This window comes from Thamnophis elegans, chromosome 3 (genome assembly GCF_009769535.1).
Source record: "Thamnophis elegans isolate rThaEle1 chromosome 3, rThaEle1.pri, whole genome shotgun sequence".
In the NCBI taxonomy this organism is placed as follows: domain Eukaryota; kingdom Metazoa; phylum Chordata; class Lepidosauria; order Squamata; family Colubridae; genus Thamnophis; species Thamnophis elegans.
Genome location: NC_045543.1, coordinates 33348827 through 33374876, shown reverse-complemented (window position 1 = coordinate 33374876; position 26050 = coordinate 33348827). Strand labels below are relative to the sequence as shown.

Here is a 26050-nt window from a genome sequence, read left to right as displayed (position 1 = left end):
TGATGCAGTTTATTAAAACACTTTCAATCGTGCCTCTGTAAAAAGTGGCCAGGAGAGGGGGAGAAAGATGTGCTCTCATCTGATGCAGGAAATGCAGATGCTGGTTTGCACACTTCACTAAGGATGACATGTAGAAAGACCAGTTCAGATTGCTAGTTATCTGCACCCCCAGATACTTAATAGTGTTGACTACCTCGACAGCTGCATCCTTAATACTGAGTGGAGTATAACCATACCGGCTCTTTCTAAAATCTAGTTGTGAGTTTTGTCCCATTTTACTACCTTTCTTGTCACATTGTTAAGTGAATCACTGCAGTGTTAAGCTAGCAGCATGGTTCTTAAGTGAATGGCTTTCCCATTGACTTCTCAGAAGATCACAAAAAGTGATTGCATTACCCTGGGACACTGTAACCATCCTAAATACATACTAGGTTCTCTGATAGTGAATGTTAATTTTATTATATTCTTTTTATAATATAATATTTTTACTATGAGTTTTATTATTTTATATTGTTCATCACTTAATTTTTAAATAAGTAAAAATATTTTAACATGAACATACATTGATGGATGTAATATGAGATGTAATAAGTTAGAGTTTTGCTTTTTTTTAGTTTGATAACAGCTAAGTGTTTATAACTTTTTTTCTTATGCTCTGAGGACTGCCAGATCACCTCAAGAACATAGTCAGCAAGGGCCCTTCCTGTTGAATTATGAATCCTGAGATCTGCTTCCTAAATTTTTCAAAAATGATAAATAATCCCATTTTGCATCAGCCCAGTTTCACTAAAATTACTTTTGCTACTATAATCAGTTCTGATTATCCCCCAGAGGAAAACCATCTCTTCTAAGCTATTATAAATACCGTATTTTTTGGAGTATTAGACAGAAGAAAAGCTTTTGCAATCGGGAAGGGAATAGTGGAGCTGCCACCCGAAAAAGCTTTCTTCTTGATACCAAAAACCTGGTGTGCTTTGGCTCCTATCACCAAGTACAGGTTTCACAGCTGGAGGATTCCCCTCCCTACTCTTCCCATTACAATGTTTTCTGATAGGAGAACCACATGGATCACTCCCCTGACAACTGGCCTGCAAGGACCGCTTGAACAGGATTGGGGGGATGGATCCCCCATTCCACACTCTTTCCACCCCTCCCCCTGAGCTCCCCTCTGAGCTCTTCCCCACTATGCGTGGACAAAGGCAAAGCAGCCAGCGGCAGGGGAGAGGGGGGAACCCAGCAGTGGCAGCTTCCCCATCCAGATGGAGCACAATCAGAAGCGGAGGCAGTTCACCTTCCACTCGAACGGCTGTCATGATAATAAAGTCGTTCTATTGTATGAATGTAAGGAAAAGGGTGGTGGATCTTCAACCGGACGTGCAGAAGGCAGCAGATCTGAAATGAAGATCACGGCAACTGCCTCCTGCGCAGTGCCCGCTTCGTCAACCGAATCCTGACTCCCGTGCTCCTCAGAGCCCCTTCGGGTGTAGCGGGCTTGCTGAGAAGCTGGGCAACGTGTTTATGAGATGGCAGCGTCCAGAAGGACTAAAGTGCTGCATCTCTATTGGGCTTGCTGCAAGAAAGCCAGGCTTTCAATGCCTACGGTTATAAGTAGGAAGATGGGATATCTCGGGAGTGGAGACTTTGGTGCCAAGTCCTTCTTCTGCTCCCATAAAAATCATACTCCACCCCACCCTCTCCAGTTAAATAGAATAGTGTGATAGGGTTTGTTTTAAATGGATAAAAAGATTGTTATCAAAACGAGTGGAAGTGAGGATCCCCACTGCCTGGAACCACCTGAAAATGCGAAGCACAGAGGCGGCGGTGGTGTGTCGCAATCCCTGCAGCCTGGAACAGCTGATTGGTGGTATTCCACCCGCTGTTTGCTGCAAGGATGCTAGCCAGATTTATACTGATGGATGCTGGTAGGCAGAGGCAGAAACTTTTTTTCTTGTTTTACTCCCCCCAAATTAAGGTGCGTCTTATACTCTGGAAATTATGGTATATTAAGGTGTAATTTCAAATTTTATAACCAGATGTGTTCATTTCTGTTGTTTTTAGGACTTGCGAAATTATTTGCATTGACAAGCCCAATGATCAGTAAGTTTGTTTTCATAGAATAAAAATGGTTAATGTTATTATTATAAAACTTATTATTTCAAATATTCAGGGTAAGGACAAATGAATGAGCAGATAAGTATAGGGTTGTTAGCTGATGTTTTCTTTAAATGACAAAGAATCTGATTTTAAATGTTACCTTTGCAATTAGTGATGGAGAAGTAAGAATAACTTTAAGAAATACTATTATCATAATTAGATATCTTGAAATAAATTCAGAAGATAAACTAAGAAGTATAGCTATTCATCCAAGTTGATGGTACAAGAAAATGAAAACTATTGCTCCTATCTTGAATTTTTATGAGTTCTTTTTTTTTGTACAGTATGTGTCAAGTTTTTATTTATTTATATATCAATATTTTAAATACAGTGTATTGTCTGGGCACATTTTACGAAAGACAAGAAAGAAAAAACGACCGTTGACTTACCTTAACGGTCCTTCTATGTGCGCTGTGAGGGGAATCCAAGCATGGGTTAACTTTGTCCATTAGCCTTGAGACTGAATTATGCAAATTACTGGCCACGCCTCCTCTGACTGGACTGGTTCAGTTTTGCACGAAGAATCAGTCGGCTTGAGAGAAACAAAATAAGTCTAGAAGTCAAGGTAAGTCAGAATGTCATAGGAAAAATGGAAGTCCAGGCCCAGAACAGCTGAAGCCGAAGGTGGGGTTGGATTCCCCTCGCAGCGCACATAGAAGGACCGTTCAGGTAAGTCAACGGTCATTCTGTGCGCTGTTTGGGGAATCCAAGCACGGGACACGCCAAAGCATTAGACTTCAGGGGCGGGAGCGAGGCTGGTTTGGTGCCGTAGCCGAAGAAGCTACCCTTTGCAGCACGTCCAAAGGATGCCTGAGCCAAGGCATAAACGTACTCTTGTAGTGACGGATAAAGGGTGACAGTGATGACCAGGTCGCTGTCCTGCAGATGTCCTCCACCAAGGCTTGCATTGCCCAGGCAGCCGTTATGGCCGTGCTCCTGGTAGAATGGAGAGTGATATGACTGGGAACTGGTCGGGACTGATGCACACCTTCAACCAGTGGCCGATGGTATGCGATGATGCCTTTTGGCCCATGGTGGCAGGTTGGAAAGACACAAACAGGGGCTCCGTCCTTCTGAACGACGCCATAGTACGACCCTGCTCGGATGGAAAATGCAGAGGTCATCCTGGACAGAGAGCACCGCCAACTCGGACACATGTCTGGCCGATGTGATGGCTACTAAAAAGATAGTCTTAAGAGTCAGTAACCTGAGGGAGATGGTCCGAATAGGCTTGAATGGAGCCGCTGTAAGGGCATTGAGTACTAGGGAGAGGTCCCAGGTGGGGTAGCGATGAATGATAGGCAGAGTAAGGTTTGCCGCTTCCTTCAGGAAGGCCTGCACCCCTGGGTGTTGAGATAGGGGGTGGCCCCGTCCACCGCCAATCACAGTAGACAGAGCCGCAATTTGACAGTGGAGGGTGTTAGGTGTTAGGCCTTTGTCCATGCCCAACTGTAGGAAGTCCAATACCTGCAGTATGGTTGCCCCGGTGGGTCCGCACCTGTTGCTCGACACCATCTGCAGAAGCCACGCCAGGTAGCCTCGTAGATGAAGGTTGTTGACAGGCGGCGAGCTGCCTGGATTGTGGAGATGACCTTATCAGAGAAATGCTACTGACTCAGGATCGTCTGCTCACGTGCCACACGACTAACTGTAACAGCTGTGGATTTGGGTGGGCGAGTGCTCCTTGCGAGAGGGATATCGGGTCGTCTGGAATTCTCCATGGACGTGATATGGACAGATGGACGAGGTCCGCATACCAGGAGCGCCATGGCCACATCGGTGCGACCAGCAGCACCTCTGCCCGTTCTGCCAGAATCTTCTGGATGACCAGCCGTACAATTGGCAGAGGCGGAAAGGCATAAAGGAGGCCCTCCGGCCAAGGGCTGCAGAGGGCGTCGGTGCCTTCCGCCCTTGTACCTGGTGTAAAATCGTGGCAGGTGTGTGTTGTCAGGTTGAGCGAACAGGTCCACCTGCAGGTGACCAAAGCGGCGGAACAGTTCTCAGAACAGGGCTGGGTGCAAGCGCCACTCCACCTGATCCACCGTGGCCCTGCTCAACCAGTCTGCTTGGATGTTCGCAGTGCCTGATATGTGTTCCACTCGGACTGACAGCAGATGGTTTTCCGCCCAGTGGTGCAGATGTTCTGCTTCCATCATCAGGGATTTGGAGCTCGTGCCCCCTTGGTGGTTGACATGCGCCTTGTAAGCCATGTTGTCGATGAGTATCAACACCAATGTTCCCTCTAGTTTTTTTTCAGTGTGAGCAGAAAAGTATAGTGTTTGAGTGGCACATTTTCATGCCTGAGCACCTAACAACAACGAAATAAGTATTATTTGACACTCAAAGTTATGTTTATTCAAGGTACCCACTTAATTAAAAGTGTTATATAATATCAGTATCACTTAACAACGTTCCTGCTTAGCATCCAAAATGTTGGCTCAGAAAGTCTGGCATTTGAAGCACGCAAGTCTTAAAGCTGTTGTTACAAGATCCTTGCACCCCTAACCCTTTAGAAAAAAAACCCCAGGGGTCTTCAAACCTGACAGCTTTAAGACTTGTGGACTTCAACCCCCAGAATTCCTCCTCCAGTCATGTTGGCTCAGAAACTCTGGCATTAAAGCATGCAAGTCTTAAACCTGTCAAGTTACAAGATCCTTGCACCCATAACCCTTTAGGAAAAAAAACCCAGGGATTTTCAAACCTGACAGCTTTAAGACTTGTGGACTTCAAATCCCAGAATTCCTCCTCCAGTCATGTTGCGGCGAAGTCATCTGCGTGGATCTGCTCCATCTTCGGTTTTTTTCAAAGGGGCTAGGTCTGTCACTGAAGATGCCAACGAGTCCCCGCCGCCACTAGAATAACTGCTGCCGCCTCCTCCTCCTCCAACAGCACCACCACATTTGCTGCCTGGCGCTGCAGCTGAGATGAAGCCGCCAAAGCTTCCACTGGCGCCCCCGCCCATGGCAGCGGTGGCGGTGCCTCCCCCTCCGCTCGGAGCACCTCAGCTGGACTCTGCGTTACCCCTGCCTCCACTTCCGCCGTGCTTTTGAGAAGCCATGAGGCCTTTTTTTCCTGCTCCCACCCCCTCCGCTGCCTTCCTACTGGCTCCCGCGGCCTCATGGCTCCTCAAAAGCACGACAGAGGAGGAAGGGGAGGGATAACACGGGGCTCAGCTCAGGTGCTCCGCGTGGAGGGGGAGGCACCACTGCCATGGGCAGGGGTGCTGGTGGGAGCTTTGGCGGCTTCACCTCAGCCGCAGTGTCGGGTGGCAAATCAGGCAGTGCTGTTGGAGGAGGAGGAGGCGGCAGCAGATATTCTGGTGGCGGCAGGGGCTTTGGGGGTTCATTTCAGCCGCAGCGCCAGGCGCAAGCGGCTAGGATTGGCCGCCCACAAAGGACCTCCCCGGGCTTGTTTTGCTGAACACGGGACGACTAATGCTAGTTTGAGCGGCCGCAGCCGATGCAAACTACCATCAGTCGCTCCATGCTCATCAAAACAAGTCTGGGGAGATCCTTTGCGAGTGGCCAGTTCTAGCCGCCTGCAAAGGACTTCCCCGCGTTTGCTTTGCTGAACACGGGGCGACTGACAGTAATGAGCAGCGCAGCCGGCGCCTAGGAGGTCCTAGGAAACCGGCTGTGCTGTGTAGGCTCCTGCCACTGTCCCCGCACCCATGTTAACCCTAGATTTTCTGAGGCCCCTCAGCTTCCGGAGCCTGTGACATAAATCACTGCGCGGCAGTTAGAAACTGCCATGCACCTTAGAAGGAACAGTGATCAACACATGGTTGGATGTAACCAGGTCTTGAAACTCTCGGAGGGCTAAGCGGATAGCCCGTAGCTCCAGCCGATTGATGCTGTTGCTTAGCTCCTGGACAGTCCAATGACCCTGTGCCATTCGGTCCAGGGCATGGGCCCACCACTGAATTGGCTCGCATCCGTTGTAACTACAATCCGCTCCGGTTCCTTGAAGAGGCATCCCTTGAAGATGCGGGATGACATCCACCAACGGCGCGACAGTGACACTTTGGTCGGTAAGCGAACCCTGGCTTGAGAGTGACTGGTGTGAGCCCTTTGGAATGGGAGGAGATACCACTGCAGTGGTTGTGCGTGGAACCTTGCCCAAGGAACAACATCTACGCAAGATATCATCTTCCCTAGAAGTTGGGACAATACTGCGAGGGAAGGTAACCTCTGATTGAACACTTGACTCACAAGGGACCGCAGACTCTACTGTCTCAAGTCTCCGAATTGATGACCGTCCTGAGATGCAGAAGAGACGTGGTCGGGTGCAGGTGGCTCTTTGGAAAGTTCAGTACAAATCCATGATCCTGCAGGGTGTCGATCGTCAGCTGTAGGTTGTGACAAGCCTGGGCCTGGGAAGATGATAAGACTAAGATGTCGTCTAGATAATTGACTCTTACGGGAACTGACCTCAGTGAGGCTGCGATCACTGCTAGCAGTTTGGTGAAGGTCTGCGGGGCCGATGATAGGCCAAATGGTAAGGCGCAGTACTGGAAATGACGCCCCGCGAAGTGGAAGCGCAGAAACCTTTGATGGGCTGGATGTATTGGCATGTGTAAGTATGCCTCCTTGATGTCGATGGAGGTGAGAAGATCGCCTTACTCTTGAGTGATTACATTTTGAATTTTTGGTACTTTAGATAGAAATTGAGCCGTTTCAAATCTAGGATGGCCCGCCATCCTCCCGAGGTTTTGGGGACTAGGAAGGGTATGTAATAGAAACCTAGACCCTCCTGCCCCCTTGGCACCTGTTCTATTGCTCTGATGGAAATGAGATGCTGGATTTCCATCAGGCACCACTTTACCTGGCACCTGGGCACTGGGCATTTGATGAAATGTCTCGGGGGAATGGCCAGGAACTCCAGAGTGAGGCCCAGCCTCACGGTCTGAAGAGCCCAGGTGTCTGAGGTTATGGTTTCCCATTGGCGGACGAAGGTGGTTAAGCGTCCGCCAATAGGGCCACCCTCTAGTGAGTCACCAGTACCTAGGAAAAGACCGGTTGTTGGGGCCACGAAAGGGCCGCCGAGCTCAAGCTGGTGAAGGGAATCCAAACTGAATAATAATAATGATGATGAATTTGTCTAGTAACCCAGAGAGAATAATTTTGCATCTCTTTAGGCTGGACAGAGTTAAAAAACTGAACCAGTCCAGTCAGAGGAGGCGTGGCCAGCAATTTGCATAACTCAGTCTCAAGGCTAATGGACAAAGTTAACCCATGCTTGGATTCCCCAAGCAACACACAGAAGAATAACACATATACTGATAGTAATGATAATAATGCAAATTAAATATATATATAAAGTTATTATTTTTCAATTGCAAAAATAAACATTCCATCTTTCCTTATGCAATCATGTTGTTTTACTTTCATTGCTGTAGTGTTATGTTAACATTTTTCCTAAAAATGTAAACAAAATGTTCCTATTTAACTATTTTATTTGACTGAAAAGGTCTATGCAACTATATTTGCAATTGTTTTTGTTATGTAAGCTCCCTGTTGGGAAAGCGAGTATGTTCAGAGAAGCGTTGTGAGAGTTGTGTTGGAGAACACACAAACCAGCATACAGAGACACTTCAGTTTAAATAAGCTTTTACTTTCGTGGAAATAGAGGTATCAGAGTACATCAAACAGTCCAAGTCATACACGGATAAGACAGTCAGTCATCAATGTCTTTCAAAAAGGGATGATCCAAATAACATAGTCATACAAACAGTCCGGTACTCAAAGTTTGCTAGCAGTTGCAAAACTTACAATAGCTCACAGCACTTTCTAACAGCCAGCTTCCAAAACACACAGATCACCCAGCATCTAACAAACAGTTATTCTGGCTCCCTCTTATGGCTGATTGAGGAAAAGAGCAACCAATCACATTTACAGTACGATTTAAAGAAACAGGTATAGGATTGTTACATGATTTATATATTGCCAACCCAACCATTAGATTATATTCCTAACAGTTTTAAAAGGTCAAATGTGTAAACTTACTGTTTTATTTGTAGAACTTGTGCTGAAATAAGTTCTTGCTTATTTATAAAAAACTGCTGGATCATGTTTCTTTTGGCAAAAGGTAAGTATGTTTAAATCATATTTATTATTACATGCAATTTACTTCATTTCAAATTGTATTTATAATTGAAATAATGGTTTGATTTATGAAGTATTTGGGGGACTTTTTGGTTTTATATTGTTTCAAGGAAATAAAAACAAGTAAACGTTAATATTATAGAATATTTAAAATTTATTTTTATTCTGATATCTCAAAGGATTGTGATAGTCTCTCCTCATATAATGTCTATAATAAAAATGTGCGGCAACAAGAAAATGACTTGCCATGTGTTATTCATAGTGGAACTTGAACTTCAGTTTCTCTGTTCCAATCCAACATTTTAACAATGCATTATAGTGGCTCACTATTCTGGTATGACTGAGTAAAGTTTATCTTATCAATTTATCTGAGCAAAAGAAAGAGGAATATATTTAAATCTGTACCAGCTGAAATTCCATATTCCTCTACTTATTTTTTATTTATTTCTATCCCATATATTATTTTTACAAATAAGGGCGCAAACATATCCAGCACACCATCCTCCTGTTTTCCCCACAATAACCCTGTGAAGTGAGTTGGGCTGAGAAAGAGTGACTGGCCCAAGTTCACCCAGTTGGCTTTCATAGCTAAGATGGAATTAGAACTTAGGGTCTACCATTTTCTAGCATTAACCCCTAGGCTGGGTGTCAGCAGCCTTTGGCTCTGGAGCCACGTGTGGGAGGGGAGAGAGGGAAAGAGAAAGAAAGAGAGAGAGAGAAAGAAAAAGGAAGAGAGAGAGAGAGAGAGACGGTGGGAAAGAGCGAGGAAGAGAGAGGAAGAGAAAGAGACTGAGACCGACCTTCATTTTACATAGGTGGGAGTGAGTGATGTCAAATTGGCCATGCCTACCCAGGTTTTATGGCTCCTGGTGTTTTCTTTTCTGTGGGAAATGGGTCCAAATGGCTCTCTGAATGTTTAATTTTGCAGACCCTTGCATTAGACCAGTGGTTCCCAAACTTGGCAACTTTAAGACTTGTGGACTTCAACTCCCAGAATTCTCCAGCCAGCTCACCAGAGCTGGCTGGAGAATTCTGGGAGTTGAAGTCCACAAGTCCACAAGTCTTAAAGTTGCCAAATTTGGGAACCACTGCATTAGACCAAACTATTACTAACATTTTATGAATTTTACAGCTTCCTCTGAACTAGGGGTACAGGAGAAAAGGAGCAAATAATTATTTTATAATGGCTTTGATGAACATTTTAAAAGAAAAAGTCTTGATTTCTAAAGATTTATACTCAGCACAAGTATTTTTAATTAATATTTCAGGAAAAATACTGCAGATGGAAGATGATTTGGTTATCTCTTTCCAGCTTCTGCTGTGTGTTTTTGATTATTGTACCAGACAATTACCCCCTGCACTACTTAAAGAACCTTATAGTAAGGATTTAATATGTTTCATTAACAATATAATAATAATGTCTATATTAAAATAATTATAACAATTCAAAAGATGGTATCTTGCCTTATACATTTCATAGCTGTATTTTCATTTCAACTATCACTTTCTTCTACATCTAACTCATTTGTGTCAGGTACAAAAGATCAGATCCATACATAGTCTAATTAAACTGATTTATTGCTACTCATGTCGATGCACAGGAATATTCTCATCTAACAGCATCTTCTGGGAGTAAGATAAGATCATCTGAATTTAAGGGTGCTGACTTAGTCTGCTTGTGGCTACATAGAAATTTTAGGCTGAGTCTTTTAATTCTATTCCCAGGTTTTGACATTCTTTGCCTATCTAATTGCAATATAACACTTTTTCATATAATGATCTAAATGAGCAGGCGCAAACAGAAATGTTTAAATTTGAATCATGCTTGAAAATTCTGAAACTTAATGAATTATTGTATGTGAATTATTTTATTTTAGCCTATGCAACTGGCTTAGAATAATATTTTTCTCATGCTGGACAAAAAGTTATTTGTTCATTTCTTTTACAGCTCTTTATAATTCTAATGGTGATTATAAAAACTGGAAAAACAACTGGAAAGACATTACCAAATGTAAAGCGAATACACATTCCTATATTTATTTTTTCCAGAACTAAAACTGAAACAAATGTTTTATATCCACATTACAGAATGGAAGATATACTTGTATTTTGTAAACTAGTCTTAAAAATGCTGGAATATCATGTTTTGATTTATATAGGGACAGCCAATCAAAGATTATAGTATTGGTCTGAAGTTGCTACTGCATCATAATATTAAAGTATTGGAGATACAGATGATGGTAATTCCAAAGTCAATATTCAGAAGGCCACAAATACCTCACTTGTTAATATATCTCTGAAAACATTTATTTTTATTTACAGATAATCCTCGATTAACAATCATTCGCTTAGTGACCGTTTGAAGTTACAACGGCACTGAAAAAAGTGACTTATGAACGCTTTTCACACTTAAGACCATTGCAGCATCCCCATTGTCATGTGAACAAAATTGGGATGCTTGGCAACGGTTCATATTTATTCGTATTTACAACAAAGAAAGGTTGTAAAATGGTGCAAAACTTAACAACTGTCTCACTTAGCAACAGAAATTTTGGGCTCAGTTGTGGTTGTTAATCAAGTAGCGGACCTGTTCGGGGGCGTGGTCAGCCAGCGGTTACTATTGGTTCTACAACCTAGGCCGGCACACCACTACTGGTTTTATACTTATTTTCCTTCAAGAGCTTAAGATGGTATACTCCCTTTTCGCATTTTCCCCACAGCAACAATCCTATAATGAAGGCTAAGCTAAGAGCAACCAGCCCATTCCATAGGCTCCTGCGGTTGAAAATGTGCTAGATTTTCTTGGTGTGTGGCCAAAACTCTATATAATATAATCTATATACCCCACTGTCTCACATGTAATAGTTCTTTTGGGAAGCACTGGGCCTGGCGAGGAGGAGGGCTTAAACATGTGTGGATCTATCTGTTCGTGCCTGACAATTTCTGATCTAGTAAACAAATCCTTTTTGTATACTTAAAAACACTTTTTAAATTTTATTTATTGCTTTGAAGTAATCCTTTACAATAAGCAAATGATTGGCTTTTTTCCCCATAGAATCTATAATTGCAGTATCGTCTGGAACAAGTAGACAAGGTCAGAATAAAAGTGCAAGAACATCAAAAATTGATACAGACATCAAGGTTATTGAAGAGCTCTGTAAAGAGTATGATTGTAATTTGGATGAGGTGAGAGTAGAATTTTTATAATTTTGTATTTTTAATGCAAAATATTTTTAATTTTTAATTTATCTTACCAAGTTTTATTGAAAGAAATATAAAAAAAATGAAAAAAGAAACAAACAAATAGTCCTACAACCATTTGGTTGGTGACCATTCCAAGTGAAAGCAGCACTGAATGAATGGGTGCTATGCCTGGTCCAGCTGTCCCAGAACACTCACAATCTGGTTGTTCTTCAATTGGTGGTTCTTTCCCTAACACCCACCCACACAGCTTTCCCTAGTTTTTCTGGGCTCATGCTAATCAGCCACTTGTGCACCCTCCCTCACCTACACCACACATCCATGTACACTTCCCAGTTTACATGGTGTCTTCTGCATACACCCTGGCCCACCTCTTGTGTACTTTTCCTAACCTATGCTTCTCACATATCTTCCCACATCCTTGTGCACCCTCTCCAATCCTCCCTCATATTTTTTATTATGGTAAAAATGGTCTTAAAGTTGGATCCAATGACTTGATGAATAGTTTTACAATTACATTGTTTCGCATTCAAAATTCTGGTCTCATTTGTTATAAGTCAAGGAGTACTTGTAGAATGTTTTGTCTTTTATGTAATGTCATCTAAACTAATAGTGTTCCATGATTAATTTATGTATTAACAAGCACCCAAATGCTAATCCTAAATAAAAATAAATCTCTTAGGATTTCACTAGCTAAATTGAAATTAATTTACGATAATTATAATTGACTTTATATTTTATCAGCTATGGAATATGAATGGAAATTAAGCAGAGTATGCTGAAGGCTGTCTTGGAAAGTTTCTTCTCATATCCCATTAAGATCCTGGAAATTGCTAGGGTCCACATAATAAAAAGTGTGTTCATTTCTGGATTTTTAAGCTGACATGTTTCCGCCCTGTTGTTTATATTTTAATGAATAGTTAACTTCATGAAAGTCGTGAATATTCAACTTTTGGGGAAAATTTCTGCAGCCTATATCTTAATTATACATTTTTTTCAAATTCCATGATTTTTAAGTTTAGTTATATATTTATTTACATCCCACTTCTATTTTTTTTTTTACAAATAACTCAAGTCAGCAAACATGTCAAACACATCTTCCTTCTCCTCTTTGTTCTTTGCTGTCATTTCTTTGTAATAGAATCAGTAAAGCTAATCCTGAGACATGCAGTGAATTTAGTTTTCAGGTGGTAAAATAACAGAAGGTATTGCAGAAAAAGATGATGATTAGTCTCTTTTTATGGTCAAAACTTAGAATGCTGATCAATCTGCTTAGAACAGTTCATGCAAATGGTATGTCCTAAACCATATGTTTTTATAGGAATTCATGCTAAACTAAATGTAATTCTAGATAATAAGTCTCAGATGTAGCAATGTCTTCATGCTACTAAATTATAGTAATAAACCATATACATTTTAATACCATTTTAAGCATGAAAAATGACACTGATGCTCTTTTATAATTTTAGGTGAAAAATGTTTACTTTACTAGCTTTATTCCATTTCTGAATTCAATGGGCACTACAACTTTCAGAAGACTTCAGGAGGTAAACCTAAATGAATTTGAAAATCAGTTTGCCATTATGAATTCTTGATTTGATTTTGATCATTAGAAATTTGTCCCTTGATAGACTTTTCTAATAGTGAAATGCTACTTACCAGTTTATTAATACTTTTTTCTTAATGTAGAGGTATTTGAATGTCACATGTCATGTGGTTCTTAAACTGTTTTACCCAATTACCCCTTTTCTGATAGGTTTCCAAAATAGGATCCTGGACTCAAAAACAAAAAAATATAAATCACTCAATTACCCCCAGAATATACCCATATTATTCCTTTAGTAATAATTTCCCACAGTGTAAAAACCACTGCATTAGATGATAACTTTTATTAAAAAATGGAGTAAATAAATAGAGTATAAACAACATTTTCTAAAAAATGTATAAATTACATATAAATGTATCATAGATGAATAGTACATTTTCAGTATGAATCTATTTTTCTTTCAACTTAAGGTTGAAGATTTGTCAACCAAATATGAAGAAATGTATTTGAAAAACAAGGATATTGATGCTAGATTATTTCTAGAGAAAGATGAGACTTTGAAATATGAAAATGAAGAATGGTAATATATTTTCTTTTTTGCATAGTCCATGTTCCAGTAATATCTATTCATTCATTAGATAATCTGAGGATTAGCTTCAGCTGCCTCACAGGCAGTGTCTCACAGGCACATAATTTAAGAATGAAAGATTAGAATTGACAATAGAATAGAGTCCAATTTGGTTATAGATAGTATGCTCTCTTTTATTAATTCCTATTCAGCTTTGGCAATGCTGCTGCTGCTTTTGTAGAAGCTTGGGCTAAAATGGATATTTGATCCTTCCAAGTTATAATATCAATAAGTAGATATGATTTTGAATTACAAGAGTCAGTCAAGCCAAAGTCTGGGACATTTGCTAAAGGAAATGAGAATGAATAAATACTAGATGAATATCGAATACATCTTGAAAAAAATTGAGTGAAAAGAATGAAATAAGAAACCTCACAGAACAAGGACACTTGGGGACTACTATTATCAGAACTCAGCTAGGAGTATGTAACTATCTTTCTTTGAATGTTATCATTAACAAGAACTCTGTCACAAGTGATGGGGGGAACAAATGTGACCAGAGATTTTAGCTTGGTTTAACATAAGAAGCTTTTATATGTCTACATGACACGTATGTGTAGAGACGTTTTTCTTATATTAAGTTTGCAGTTAGAGAGAACTCCTACAAAAAACCAAATTGAAGATTCTCCTATTGTACTTCCACAAACCCCTGTTCGGTAAGAATCATTTAAATTGTATTAATATTGAATTATTTTAATGATAGAATTAATTATTTCTGAATTGTAAGTCACATATTTAAGCTGAAAAAAATAAGTGTCAAGTTTCATATATATTTTGGTCTTATTAAAATATTGCATACATTTACATTTGTAGTTTCAAAAGAAAAATGCGACAGTAAGCATAGCCTGTTTTAGAGGTCCAATATTTTAATATTAGCACTTTTCTCAGTATATAGCAGAATGCTTTCAAACATTGTATGACTTACATCGATTTAGCAAATCTATGATTGAAATTGTCGTACAACTTCACTGCCTCTACAAATAATTTCTTCATAATATGGGTAATTTAAAATGCTTCAGAGGATGTTAATACTACAATTATAAAAAACAACTATAATGTTATATTAAAAATATATATTTCTGAGGAATATCTTTATTTAAATGCTGTTGTGTTTCAGAAAATACTAAGTGTTCTTCATTCACTTTAGAGCTGCAATGAATACTATTCAGCAGTTGATGATAATATTGAACTCTGCAAGTGATACCCCTTCAGACAACCTTCTCTTCTATTTTAATGTAAGTAGCAACAATTTAACTATGCTTATGACTTCTTCATAGTTTGTATCAGATTTTGTTTTGTTTCTAGCTGGAAATAATAATTGCTTCAGGTATGATATGGTTAGTTTCAATAAGATTCAGTTTGGTTAAAAGTAGACATGTGAAGAGGTTGGCAGTGTATACTGCTGTTGGTCAGGTTTGTTGGCTTACCAATTTGTGCAATAAGTTAGAAATTTTTTTACGCCATTGTGTGTTTTTATGAAGAATATTTATGTAAGTTCTTTTTCTTCAATTCTAAAGTTGGTTGTTTAATTTCTGCAATTATTTTTTGTTAGGATAGTAACAACATTTAATAAATCCCCATGTTTGCTTTTGCTCAGGTATGGTTTGGGCATGCAAAAATACTGTTGTTTAACTAAATGGAGTGGAATATAATGGGAATTGTTTTGTCTTGTAATTGCTTTTATGAAATATAAAACACATCATAAATAGCTGGATTCAGGTTAAGACATAGTAAGACAACTATTAAAACAAGCATTCTAATTATAAGTACATTCCAAATTATGGCTTAACATTACAGGAAAACCAGGCTATATCTTAAGTTGTTAGGATCGATCTATCTATCTATCTATCTATCTATCTATCTATCTATCTATCTATCTATCTATCTATCTATCTATCTATCTGCAAGTGTGTGCATGAGCTCCATCCGCTCTCACATGTGGAGCTGTGTGTGCGCCTGCCACTCACCTACCCCATGCTGCCAAGCAGGAAAGGGTGGGTAGCGGTGTTTTAGAGTATATTATTTTGTCAGGATTTAATTCTTTATTCTCTGATAAGCCATAAATTTTGGTAAAAGGAAGATTTTTGCAGGATGGGCATTACTTCTGTCAGGAATAAAACACAATGTTATAACAAAAGTGCTAATTAAGAAGAAAATTGATATTATTTTTTGAATCATTGGGTGAAATTCAACGGTATCTATTCACTATGGTTAACATTGGCAGAAAGGATTTCCTCATATACAACTCTCACCAACAACTTCTCTAAAACATATGGATGTTCCAAAGGACCTTTTTAGAGCTCAGTGACACAGGAGGAAAGGACAAGTCAGTTTCTATAAATTGATATTTGTGTAATTATGATTACTCCCCTACAGCATGAATTTATTTTTTTTACTTGTTGCTCTGAATAAATTTTCTAAGCAGAGAATAATTACTATCTCAAGCAACCTCAATCTTCCTGCTCTGTTATTAGCCATGGGGCAATGGCTGAGTTTTATACATCGTACTAACCCAGGATTTTGAAAGTAGTGTGGATATGACAACAGTTTGGTCCTAGTCTGGGCAACATCTCATACATGGGAATGCACTGACACAGAAAATGCCTTTTGCAATGACCACAGAAAATGGTCATTGCCTGTCCTTCAAATTGGAGCACATTCAAAGACCTTTCTTGAACTTAAAAGTAAATATAAGCAGACTTTTTAGGCTTATGGGCTAAACTTTGTTTTTTCCTCTCTTTTTCAATCATTGCACAAAATCCTAAAATCTCAACCTTTCCAGCTTTGCAGACCAGCATGGGGAGGGGAAGAGGGGATGGTTCCTCACAAGGGGCAGGTGAGCCTGCACACCTTTATTAACAAAATTAATAAATATTTTGCCAACCAGTGGAAAAGCAGGTATTAATATGAGATGCATTGTTTTATATAGCAAGCATCCTTGTCATATTGTATCCTAAATAGGTCTATAATATTCATCCCTGTAACAAAAACAACTCTGAAAGTTTCTTGTAACATGTTCATAATAGCAGATCCTAAATAGTAAGATTACTTCCATATTTTGAACTATGTTCAAAGGCAGGTTAATATAATATATAAATAAGAGGTTATAAGAGTGGGAATCATTGCTATCTACTGACTATAATGTTCATAGTAATCATACTACTTTGGTAAAAAGAACTCACGTTGCAAAGTTGGTTCTTGTATTGCAATAATACATCTGTGAGTTTAAATTTTAAATTAATTCAAAGGCTCTTTCTTATGTTAGTCTCCTGAACTGATTTCTTAAACATAATAATTTAATTATTTATTTAATAAATGGGAAACTCATCAAATTTGCAGATGACACCAAGCTGGCAGGAATAGCCAACACTCCAGAAGATAGGCTCAAGATACAGAAGGATCTTGACAAACTTGAACATTGGGCACTATCTAATAAAATGAAATTCAATGATAAAAAGACTAAGGTTCTACATTTAGGCAAGAAAAACGAAATGCACAGGTACAGTATAGGTGGTACCTTGCTCAATAGTAGTAACTGTGAGAGGGATCTTGGAGTCCTAGTGGACAACCATTTAAATATGACCCAGCAGTGTGCAGCAGCTGCCAAAAAAGCCAACACAGTTCTAGGCTACATAATCAGAGGGATAGAATCAAGATCACGTGAAGTGTTAATACCACTTTATAATGCCTTGGTAAGGCCACACTTGGAATACTGCATTCAGTTTTGGTTGCCATTATGTAGAAAAGATGTGGAGACTCTAGAAAGAGTGCAGAGAAGAGCAACAAAGATGATTAGGGGACTAGAGACTAAAACATATGAAGAACGGTTGCAGGAACTGGGTATGTATACTTTAATGAAAAGAAGGACTAGGGGAGACATGATAGCAGTGTTCCAATATCTCAGGGGTTGCCACAAAGAAGAGGGAGTCCAACTATTTTCCAAGGCACTTGAGGATAGAACAAGAAGCAATGGGTGGAAACTAATCAAGGAGAGAAGCAACTTAGAACTGAGGAGAAATTTCCTGACAGTTAAAACAATTAATCGGTGGAACAGCTTGCCTCCAGAAGTTGTGAATGCCCCAACACTGGAAGTCTTTAAGAAGATGTTGGATAGCCATTTGTCTGGAACAGTATAGGGTTTCTTGCCCAGGCAGGGGGTTGGACTACAAGACCTCTAAGGTCCCTTCCAACTCTGCTATTGTATTGTAATTACATGTTTGTTCTGATTAAAACAATCCTATCCTGTTGCTAAAAAAATGAAGCAGTGATGTACTATTTCTAAAGCTCGTCCTATAGTTGAAGATATTTTGTTTTTCTATATTATTCTATAATATTGTGTATCTAAAGATGTTGATGATGTTACCTATTCAGTTGTGTCTGACTCTTCACGATTCTATGGGCCAGGTCTCACCATGTTTTCCGATCTTGCACTACTATTTTGAGTTGTTCTGTGCTCTGGCTGACGTCAGCTTTGATGGTGGTATCTAAAGATTTCCTTCCAAATATTACAGAACTGCACAGTTAATCCTCATGAATCAATAGTGAAAAGAATAGAAAATATGGGTATTATCTTCAAGAACAAATTTGCTGAAGCAGTTGGACAAGGCTGTGCTGAAATTGGATCTCAGGTAGAGTTCAAAACAAAATCTATTTTTTTCTTAAGTGTTAAATAAATTCTGAACTGGGGAATGCATTGAGTTGGGGAAATCATTGAGTTTAAACTATTCCTAATCATATAAGTGTTATCATAATTCTTATTAATTCATACCCTTTATATATTTGTGGAACAAAAATATGATGCTGCAAGTAAGATGCTGTAAAGCAAGCTGATTTTAACAGCTTAGTTTTTAATATCAGTTCTATTATCAAAACATTGTGTAATCTAGAACTCAAAGAAAACATATTTGTTAGTACAATATAGAAATGAAATAAAAACCAATGTTGCCTATAAATGTATTGGAATGAATGGCATTTGAGGTACTACAATAATTAGAATTGGAGCACTGCTGAAGATGGCCTGCTGAATGCCTTACTTGCCCTCAGCCTGATATTTATTTATTTTTATTTATTACATTTATATGCCATCCATCTCACCAATAAAGTGACTGGATGGCTATCAGTTATTATTGGTTGATCATCTTCACTAAATTCTCTTCTAAAGCAATTAAGAAATGCAAAATGTCTAGAAGAGGTGTTTCAGAACAAGCAGATTGAAACAAACTTGAAAGGGACAAAAAAACCCAACTATTGCCATTATTCAAGTGGAAAAGAAAATGAGTCTGAGATGAGGCCTACAGCTTTGGCTGTTTTAGCACTATAAAGAGTAATGTGACATCAAGCATTTAATTAAAGATTTTAAACAAGAGAAATTGTTCTGTAAAATAATGTTTAGTATGTCTGAAATAATTAATAAACTGTCTAAAGACTTATCAAATCACAGAAATTGCTCAGATAGCTAGTCAGGCCTATGATTTTAAGTACTAAAATATTTCTAGCATGAAAAAACCTGAGAAACCTATGGATGTTGAAGTGTTTCTGACATAAACTGAAGATCATAACAGACAAAGTAGTATTTGTGAGATAACAATATGAATTGACACCCAGTTTTATATATCTACCAAGGCCCCTTGACCGATGCTATGGATGTCCCATTCCAGTGTCTGGAGGCAGATGGGGATTAGATGGGCTCCAACTCAATTCTAGCAAGATTAGGTAGCTGTGGTATTTGTGTCCTCTGGAGACAAGATTATTCCATTTTTAATTCTGGATGGGTAGCTCCAGATAGACCCAGTGTGTAATATGCATAATGTCATCCTAGACTCACACTTCCTGCCGGTGGTGACCATTCCTAGAAGAGCTTTTGTATATCTTTGGGTAGTGTACTAGCAGTGCCCATTCCTGAACTGGGAGGCCCTGCTTACTGTTCCCCATGCCCTTGTAACCTCTTATTTAGATAACTGCAATGTGCTGTATGTGGAGCTGCCCCTAACGAGCAATCAGAAACTACAATTGGTGCAGAATACAGCTGAGCAAGTAGTAAATTGTGCTAGATATACAGCACATGAAACATTACTATGTGGGCTGCATTGGTATGTTTCCAGGTGGAATTTAAGGTGCCGGTTGTCAAATTTTATTTATTTAAGAGTCTCTATCTAATTCTCAAATTAATTAACATAGATTTTGCAGAATATCACTAAGATTAATGTTTTAAATACATAATTCCTGCAATGGCTTTGGATACATTCCCATGAAGGGATATCATGAGGCAACTATGAGGCATGTATTTTTTATTATTTGGCGCAGTATAAAAGAGAAAGGGATAAAAGTGAATTTAGCACTTTACTTAAACAAAAGGTTAAAATTCCATGTGATGTATTTCCAAAAGTCTGTTATACACCGAAGTATTTTTTGGCTCATAAGATAAAATATGTTATAAATGTCATGATATTGTGTATGCTTTTTTTGTATAGGCATTGAATTCTGTTTTATAAATTTTTGGCTGATGGCCCTAATAGACTTTCTTAAGTAGTACTGTATAATTAAATAGCCCACAAAAATTGGCAAAAGATTAAATAATTTGCATTCATAACTATGAGCTACGATGGTGCAGTGGTTAGAGTGCAGTACTGCAGGCTACTTCTGCTGTCTGCAGGCTGCCTGCAATTTGGCAGTTCAAATCTCACCAGGCTCAAGGTTGACTCAGCCTTCCATCCTTCCGAGGTGGGTAAAATGAGGACCTATATCAGTGATGGCAAACCTTTTTTGCGTCAGATGCCAAAAGCACATGTGCGTGTGCTATTGCTCATGCTTGCATGTCCCCATAATTTAATGCCCGTCGCACTGTGCCCCCTGTGCATGTGCACGTGACACTCCCCGCTGCCCCTTGCATGTGTGCACGGCTTTCTAGAAGCCTGGGGAGGGTGAAAACAGCCTATTTTCCGACTCTCGGTGGGCCGGGTAGATTTCGCCCTCCCCAGGCTTCAGAGGCTTTCTAGGAGCCTGGGAGAGCGAAAAATGGTCCAACATACAAACTAGAAGTTTGGGAACAGACTTCTAGGTTGCCCTTGGGCCATTTTTCTGCCTCCGGAGGCTTCCCTGAAGTCTCCGTAAGGCGAAAACAGCCCAATGCGCAAACTGGAAGTCCATTCCCAAACTTCAGACTTACATGTTGGACTGGTTTTTTTCCCTCCGGAGGCTACAAGGAAGCCTCCGGAGGGTGAAAAACAGCCAAAAATCAAAGACAAAAATCAGCTGCCTAGCATGTGCATGCGCGCTGGAGCTGATAGAGCAACGCCACGCGTGCCCTCAGAAATGGCTCCATGTGCCACCTGTGCCATAGGTTCGCCATCATGGACCTAGATTGGTGGGGGCAATATGCTTACAAACTGCTTAGAGAGGGCTGTAATAAAGCACTGTAAAGCGGTATATAAGTCTGAGTGCTATTGCTATTATGTTTCACTTGTAAAATAATACTTTATTTGCTATTTCAGAGGTACAAAATTGGAGTAAGGTTATACTATCGTGTGATGGAATCCTTATTAAAGTCGGTATGTTTCCAGTATATTGTTTTTTTTAATAATACTCTATGTGTTAGCTTTATAAAATGCTATGCTAAATTTTTAGTTATATATATATATATCTGTTACAGGAAGAAAAACGTCTGTCAGTTCATAATTTCAGGTATGTTTGTTAAAATATTATTTAGCTATCTCTACTTTGTAAAACTGTTTTAGAATGTTTATGTGATAAAAAGTTAATGAGGTATGCTATTTTCGTTTACAGCAAACTTTTGAATAATGACGTCTTCCACATCTCTCTGTTGGCTTGTGCTCTTGAGCTAGTCATGGCTACATATGGCAGTAAGTTCAAATTAAGTAGAAGCATTATCAAGCAGTCATTTCTGGGACAAACTTCTTTTCCCAAAGCATTTTCTGTGATAGGGGATCTACCATCTTTAAAATGTTATTTTAAATATAAAGTCTTGTAATAATTCAGCGTAACTAATTTTGTACATGACTTTGTTGCTCTACATTAATCAGTTGTGTTCTCCTAAGCTTCAAGAAATGCTTCACAGAGCATGAACATAGAAACAGACTTGTCTTTTCCATGGATCATCAACATCCTGGATTTGAAAGCCTTTGAATTATACATGATTGTTGAAAGCTTCATTAAAGCAGAACCAAGCTTGACCAGAGAGATGATAAAACACCTAGAATGCTGTGAACACAAAATTATGGAATCGCTTGCATGGCAATCAGTAAGTTGTTTCCTAAACATATAATAACAATGTATGTCTATGTTCCATAACATTATTTTGATTGTATAGTTTATTGGGTAAACTCTGAATTTACATTAGGACAATTTTATAAACATATAATCCAAGTGAAGTAGGAGTTAAAGTGATATCTATTTCCTCAGTAGAACACACATACTTTTTTAAATTGTGAAGACTAGTTTGAAGACCTACATTCCAAGGCATTTTCTATTTCTTTATAATAGTTTTGCTTCTCTACAGTGTTTGGAAACAGATTAGTTCTTGGGTTCTTAAGAGTGAATTGGGAATGAATTACTAAAAAAAGGTAGCAATTTAAGCAGGACAAAAGTATTTGTCTCAGGGGTTTCTTGTCAATTCAGTATTGGTCTTCTTTGGGACATCTTACCTATGGCAACATACTCCCCCCACTCCCTATCAGACAGTTACACATAATTTGAATTTAAAAAGGATGTAAAGGGGGAAAAGAAAAATACCTTCATTAGATTTCAAAGACCATGACTAAAGAAATCAAATGTAAGCTTTGTTCTTTAATTTTAATATATTGTTTTGAAAATTGTAGAAATTGGTATTCGGTCATTTAAATAATATTGAAAAATGAAAATTGTGGTCAACTCCAGCTACCTTTATACATAGAATATCTCTGCTTATCTAATAATAAAAGGGCAATGAACATTGTTTTTTCTATTTTTTTCAGTAGTACAGGTAGTCCTCAACTTGCAACCATGATTGAACCCAAAATGTTTGTTAAGTGAAACATTTGTTAAGTGAGTTTTGCCCCATTTTATGATCTTTCCTGCCACAGTTATTAAGTGAATCATTGCAGTTGTTTAGTTAGTAACTCGGTTGTTAAGTGAATCTGGCTTCCGCATTGACTTTGCTTGTCAGAAGGTTGGAAAAGGTGATCACATGACCCTGCCACACTGCAATAGTTATAAGTATGAACCAGTTGCCAGGCATCTGAATTTTGATCACATGATCATAGGGATGCTCAAGGATTATAACTGTGATAAATGATCATGTCACTTTTTTCAGCACCATTGTAACTGAACTGTCATTAAATGAACTGTTGTAAGGTGAGGACTACCTGTAAACTAAAGGAAGAAATAAATCAATAAATCTTCATTTTTGTCATAGACCATCATCATTAAATGAAGGACAAAACATGAATTTTTCTCTTTCTAGTTAAGCACTAAAGCAGTCAAAAGATAACTGTTTTACCTGGAAGGGGACCAAAATGATTAAGAAGTTAAATTCAGCATTTTGCATTAGCTTTGGAAGTCTTGGATCCTAAGAAGTAAATAAGATTAAATCAACAAACAAACAAATATTAAATAAAACCTTACTCTTTCCATAGTGGTCTACTGAGGGGTCCCCAACCCCTGGGCCGCATCCTGTTCAGAGCCAGGCTGTGAAAGTGGTGCGTGACCATGGTGGATGAGTATGCACATGCAGCTCCATTTGTGTGAGCTGTGGGCATACATGACTGCTGCTTGCACAAATGGAACTGCCTGTGTTTGCCCGCCACTTGCACGGAACCATCCTCTTTCCTCCACCTACACTGGTACACAAAACCAGAAATGTTGGAGACTGCTGGTCTACTGTTTCAAAGACTTATTTTATACTAAAAACAGTATTATAATTTTTCAGTTTACAAGTTTTATACTGTGTTGAATTACTTCTGAAAGTGTTTGATCCAAATGCATTCAGATAGTCCTGATGATCAAACATTATTTTAACTCTAATCAAAGCTGCCATAACAAAAAATGGACTCTAAGATCTTATAAGCAAGGAGTTGCTAAGAGGAATCCATACAAAGTTGATCAAGGAGATGATTAGAGGACTGGCACCACAAATTGCAGAAGCTATGAGACTGTTTTGCTATTGGAAAGATACAGGTTGATAGATGGAAGAATATAATTTAAAACTAGTTAAACTTAGTGAAATTTATTGACAATAGATATAGTTTAAATAAATAATTGATAATGTTACTAATGTATACAATGTGTAGTGTTATGGTATAATTGGATATGAATATTGAATGGTACCCATGTAAGGAAGATTAGAAATCCCTTTGGGTTATATATAAAGGTTAATAAAAAAAAAAAATTCTTATCGCTCCTCAAATAAAGGAGGGATAAGAATAACAACGTGTATATGTATGTATATATGTGTGTGTGTGTGTGTGTGTGTGTATATATATATATATGTTATATTTATGCTGATAAATAAATAAAGGGAGACTAGTATAGATCTATTTCAAGCTATTTAGCTCTCATCATATATATGTATATATATGGGTATAACATAAGGAAACTGGATGTAAATTTTAAACAGTGATTTGGAAAGGAGGATTAGAAAATTTTGTTATTAAATATTATGAATGTTTAGCTAGAATAGGACATAAGGATTTAGTGTTAGTGGAGGATTTTAGAAATAGTAATTGAAAGGCCAAGTATGTGGTTATGTATTATATTTTGGTATATTTTATGATGAAGGACGCTTAAACAATTATAGTCAAATGAAAATGGAGATATGATGGTGACATGTATAAATATTTGAGTTAAAATGCTTGAGTTAATATGAATTATGTTTGTTGACTGTGGAAGAGATGCACGAAATTCTTTTTATAACCAACTGATACACTTTCAACAGCATGTAAAGAAGGATGTTGTGTTTGTTTTAAATTAAAAATAATTTTTTTTTTAAAAAAAACCTCTGAATACAGATAATAGGGTGCGAAGTTACTAGAAAACTGACTTAAAAAAATAGAACGTAGGAAATTAGTTTCTGATAAATCTGTGTGCTTGTGTGTGTATATGCATGAAATAATTTTATATATTAAATGGACATGGGCATACAGAAAGTTAGATAGAAATTATCTTTAGGTATGTTAAATATTTCAATGTCTGCTATTGTATACAGAGGAAAAAATAGGTTTTAGAATAACAGATTAAAAACCCCATGAATGAATGAATTTAAATTGCATATTTTGGAACATTATTTACAAGATACTCTTCAGAATTTGCAATAATACTTATTAGCAGAGACAAATTAATACTTGCTTTAAGTCAGTGTTTCTCAAAGTTGGCAATTTTAAAATATGTGGACTTCCAATTCCCAGAATTTCCCAACCAGCATGATGAACTGGAGAAGTTCCGAGTTTCTGGTGAATTGAATCATAGGGAAAAAAATGACATGCACAGGAAAGAAATCATATTCAGAATCCTAAAGTCTCCAAAGAAATAATTAGTAAAATACAAAGAACAAGGAATGATTAAAGTTGCTTACAGAAGCTACCTTAATGTTTATATAAACAAACACACATTATGACTTCTACAACATAGTTGTAGCATTGTCCAACCCAAAGTTTTCCTTTGGTAGTTTGTTATAATTACTCTAACCCCTTCCATAACCACGCAATTACAAATATTTCAGAGAAAAGTCTGGCTCATTGCCACATGTTATATTTATTTTCTAAGAAATATGTTGGTTCCTGTGAGGCCCAGAGGGTTATGTGGAATTAAAATGGCAGATTGCTGGAGGCCAGCTCTTAAGGTTGAATGCTCTGGTTGCTCCTAAATGAGAAGTGACTTTGCATGCACATACATGCAGAGACAACTGGGTGTAGCTTCCAAAAGAATTGTGTGGACCTTGTAAATAAAATTGTTGCTTTATTTAATTAAAGAGTCATGTGTTTCTACATGTTGGAAACATCTCTTTTGAATGCTTTACACAGCCTTATTCATAGCTTTATAGTGAAGATGATTTCTTGCACATTTTGCTTTTGAATAAAGATTATTAATATATTTGTAATTTACTATGTTTTGATATTGATTGTAACCAGAAGTGCCTTTCTCCAGTTGAGAATTATTGGCCAATTTTACTTGCCAGTATTACTGATGCAGTTTTTTTTCATATCATTACTATACAAATATTAATTTGATTATGATTTGATTATTGTAAAATTTTCTGTAAGACACTGAGCCTTTAAAATCGCTTAGAATATAAAACCAACTGATTATTGGTCTTTACAGTAATTTAAGGTGAAGTAGTTTATTTTTCTGGTAAAAGTTGCCGAGCAATTAATGGCTCCTCGATAGTAGTTTCCAAATGAAATTGTGCAATTTACAGGATGTGTTACC

At 38.2% G+C, this 26050-nt stretch overlaps 1 protein-coding gene across 2 annotated transcripts in view; it reads left to right on the top strand.

Annotated features, from left to right (window-relative positions):
• Positions 1-26050, top strand: part of RB1 (RB transcriptional corepressor 1) — a 63585-nt gene that overhangs the window by 13212 nt on the left and 24323 nt on the right. For both annotated transcript variants that reach the window (XM_032212950.1, XM_032212949.1), the window contains exons 5-17: positions 2059-2097; positions 8174-8241; positions 9527-9637; positions 11314-11444; positions 12929-13006; positions 13476-13585; positions 14215-14289; positions 14781-14868; positions 18145-18261; positions 21124-21180; positions 21282-21313; positions 21416-21492; positions 21688-21890. In XM_032212950.1, the coding sequence (XP_032068841.1) occupies positions 2059-2097; positions 8174-8241; positions 9527-9637; positions 11314-11444; positions 12929-13006; positions 13476-13585; positions 14215-14289; positions 14781-14868; positions 18145-18261; positions 21124-21180; positions 21282-21313; positions 21416-21492; positions 21688-21890 (1186 nt within the window). The remainder of the gene's footprint in view (positions 1-2058; positions 2098-8173; positions 8242-9526; positions 9638-11313; positions 11445-12928; positions 13007-13475; positions 13586-14214; positions 14290-14780; positions 14869-18144; positions 18262-21123; positions 21181-21281; positions 21314-21415; positions 21493-21687; positions 21891-26050) is intronic.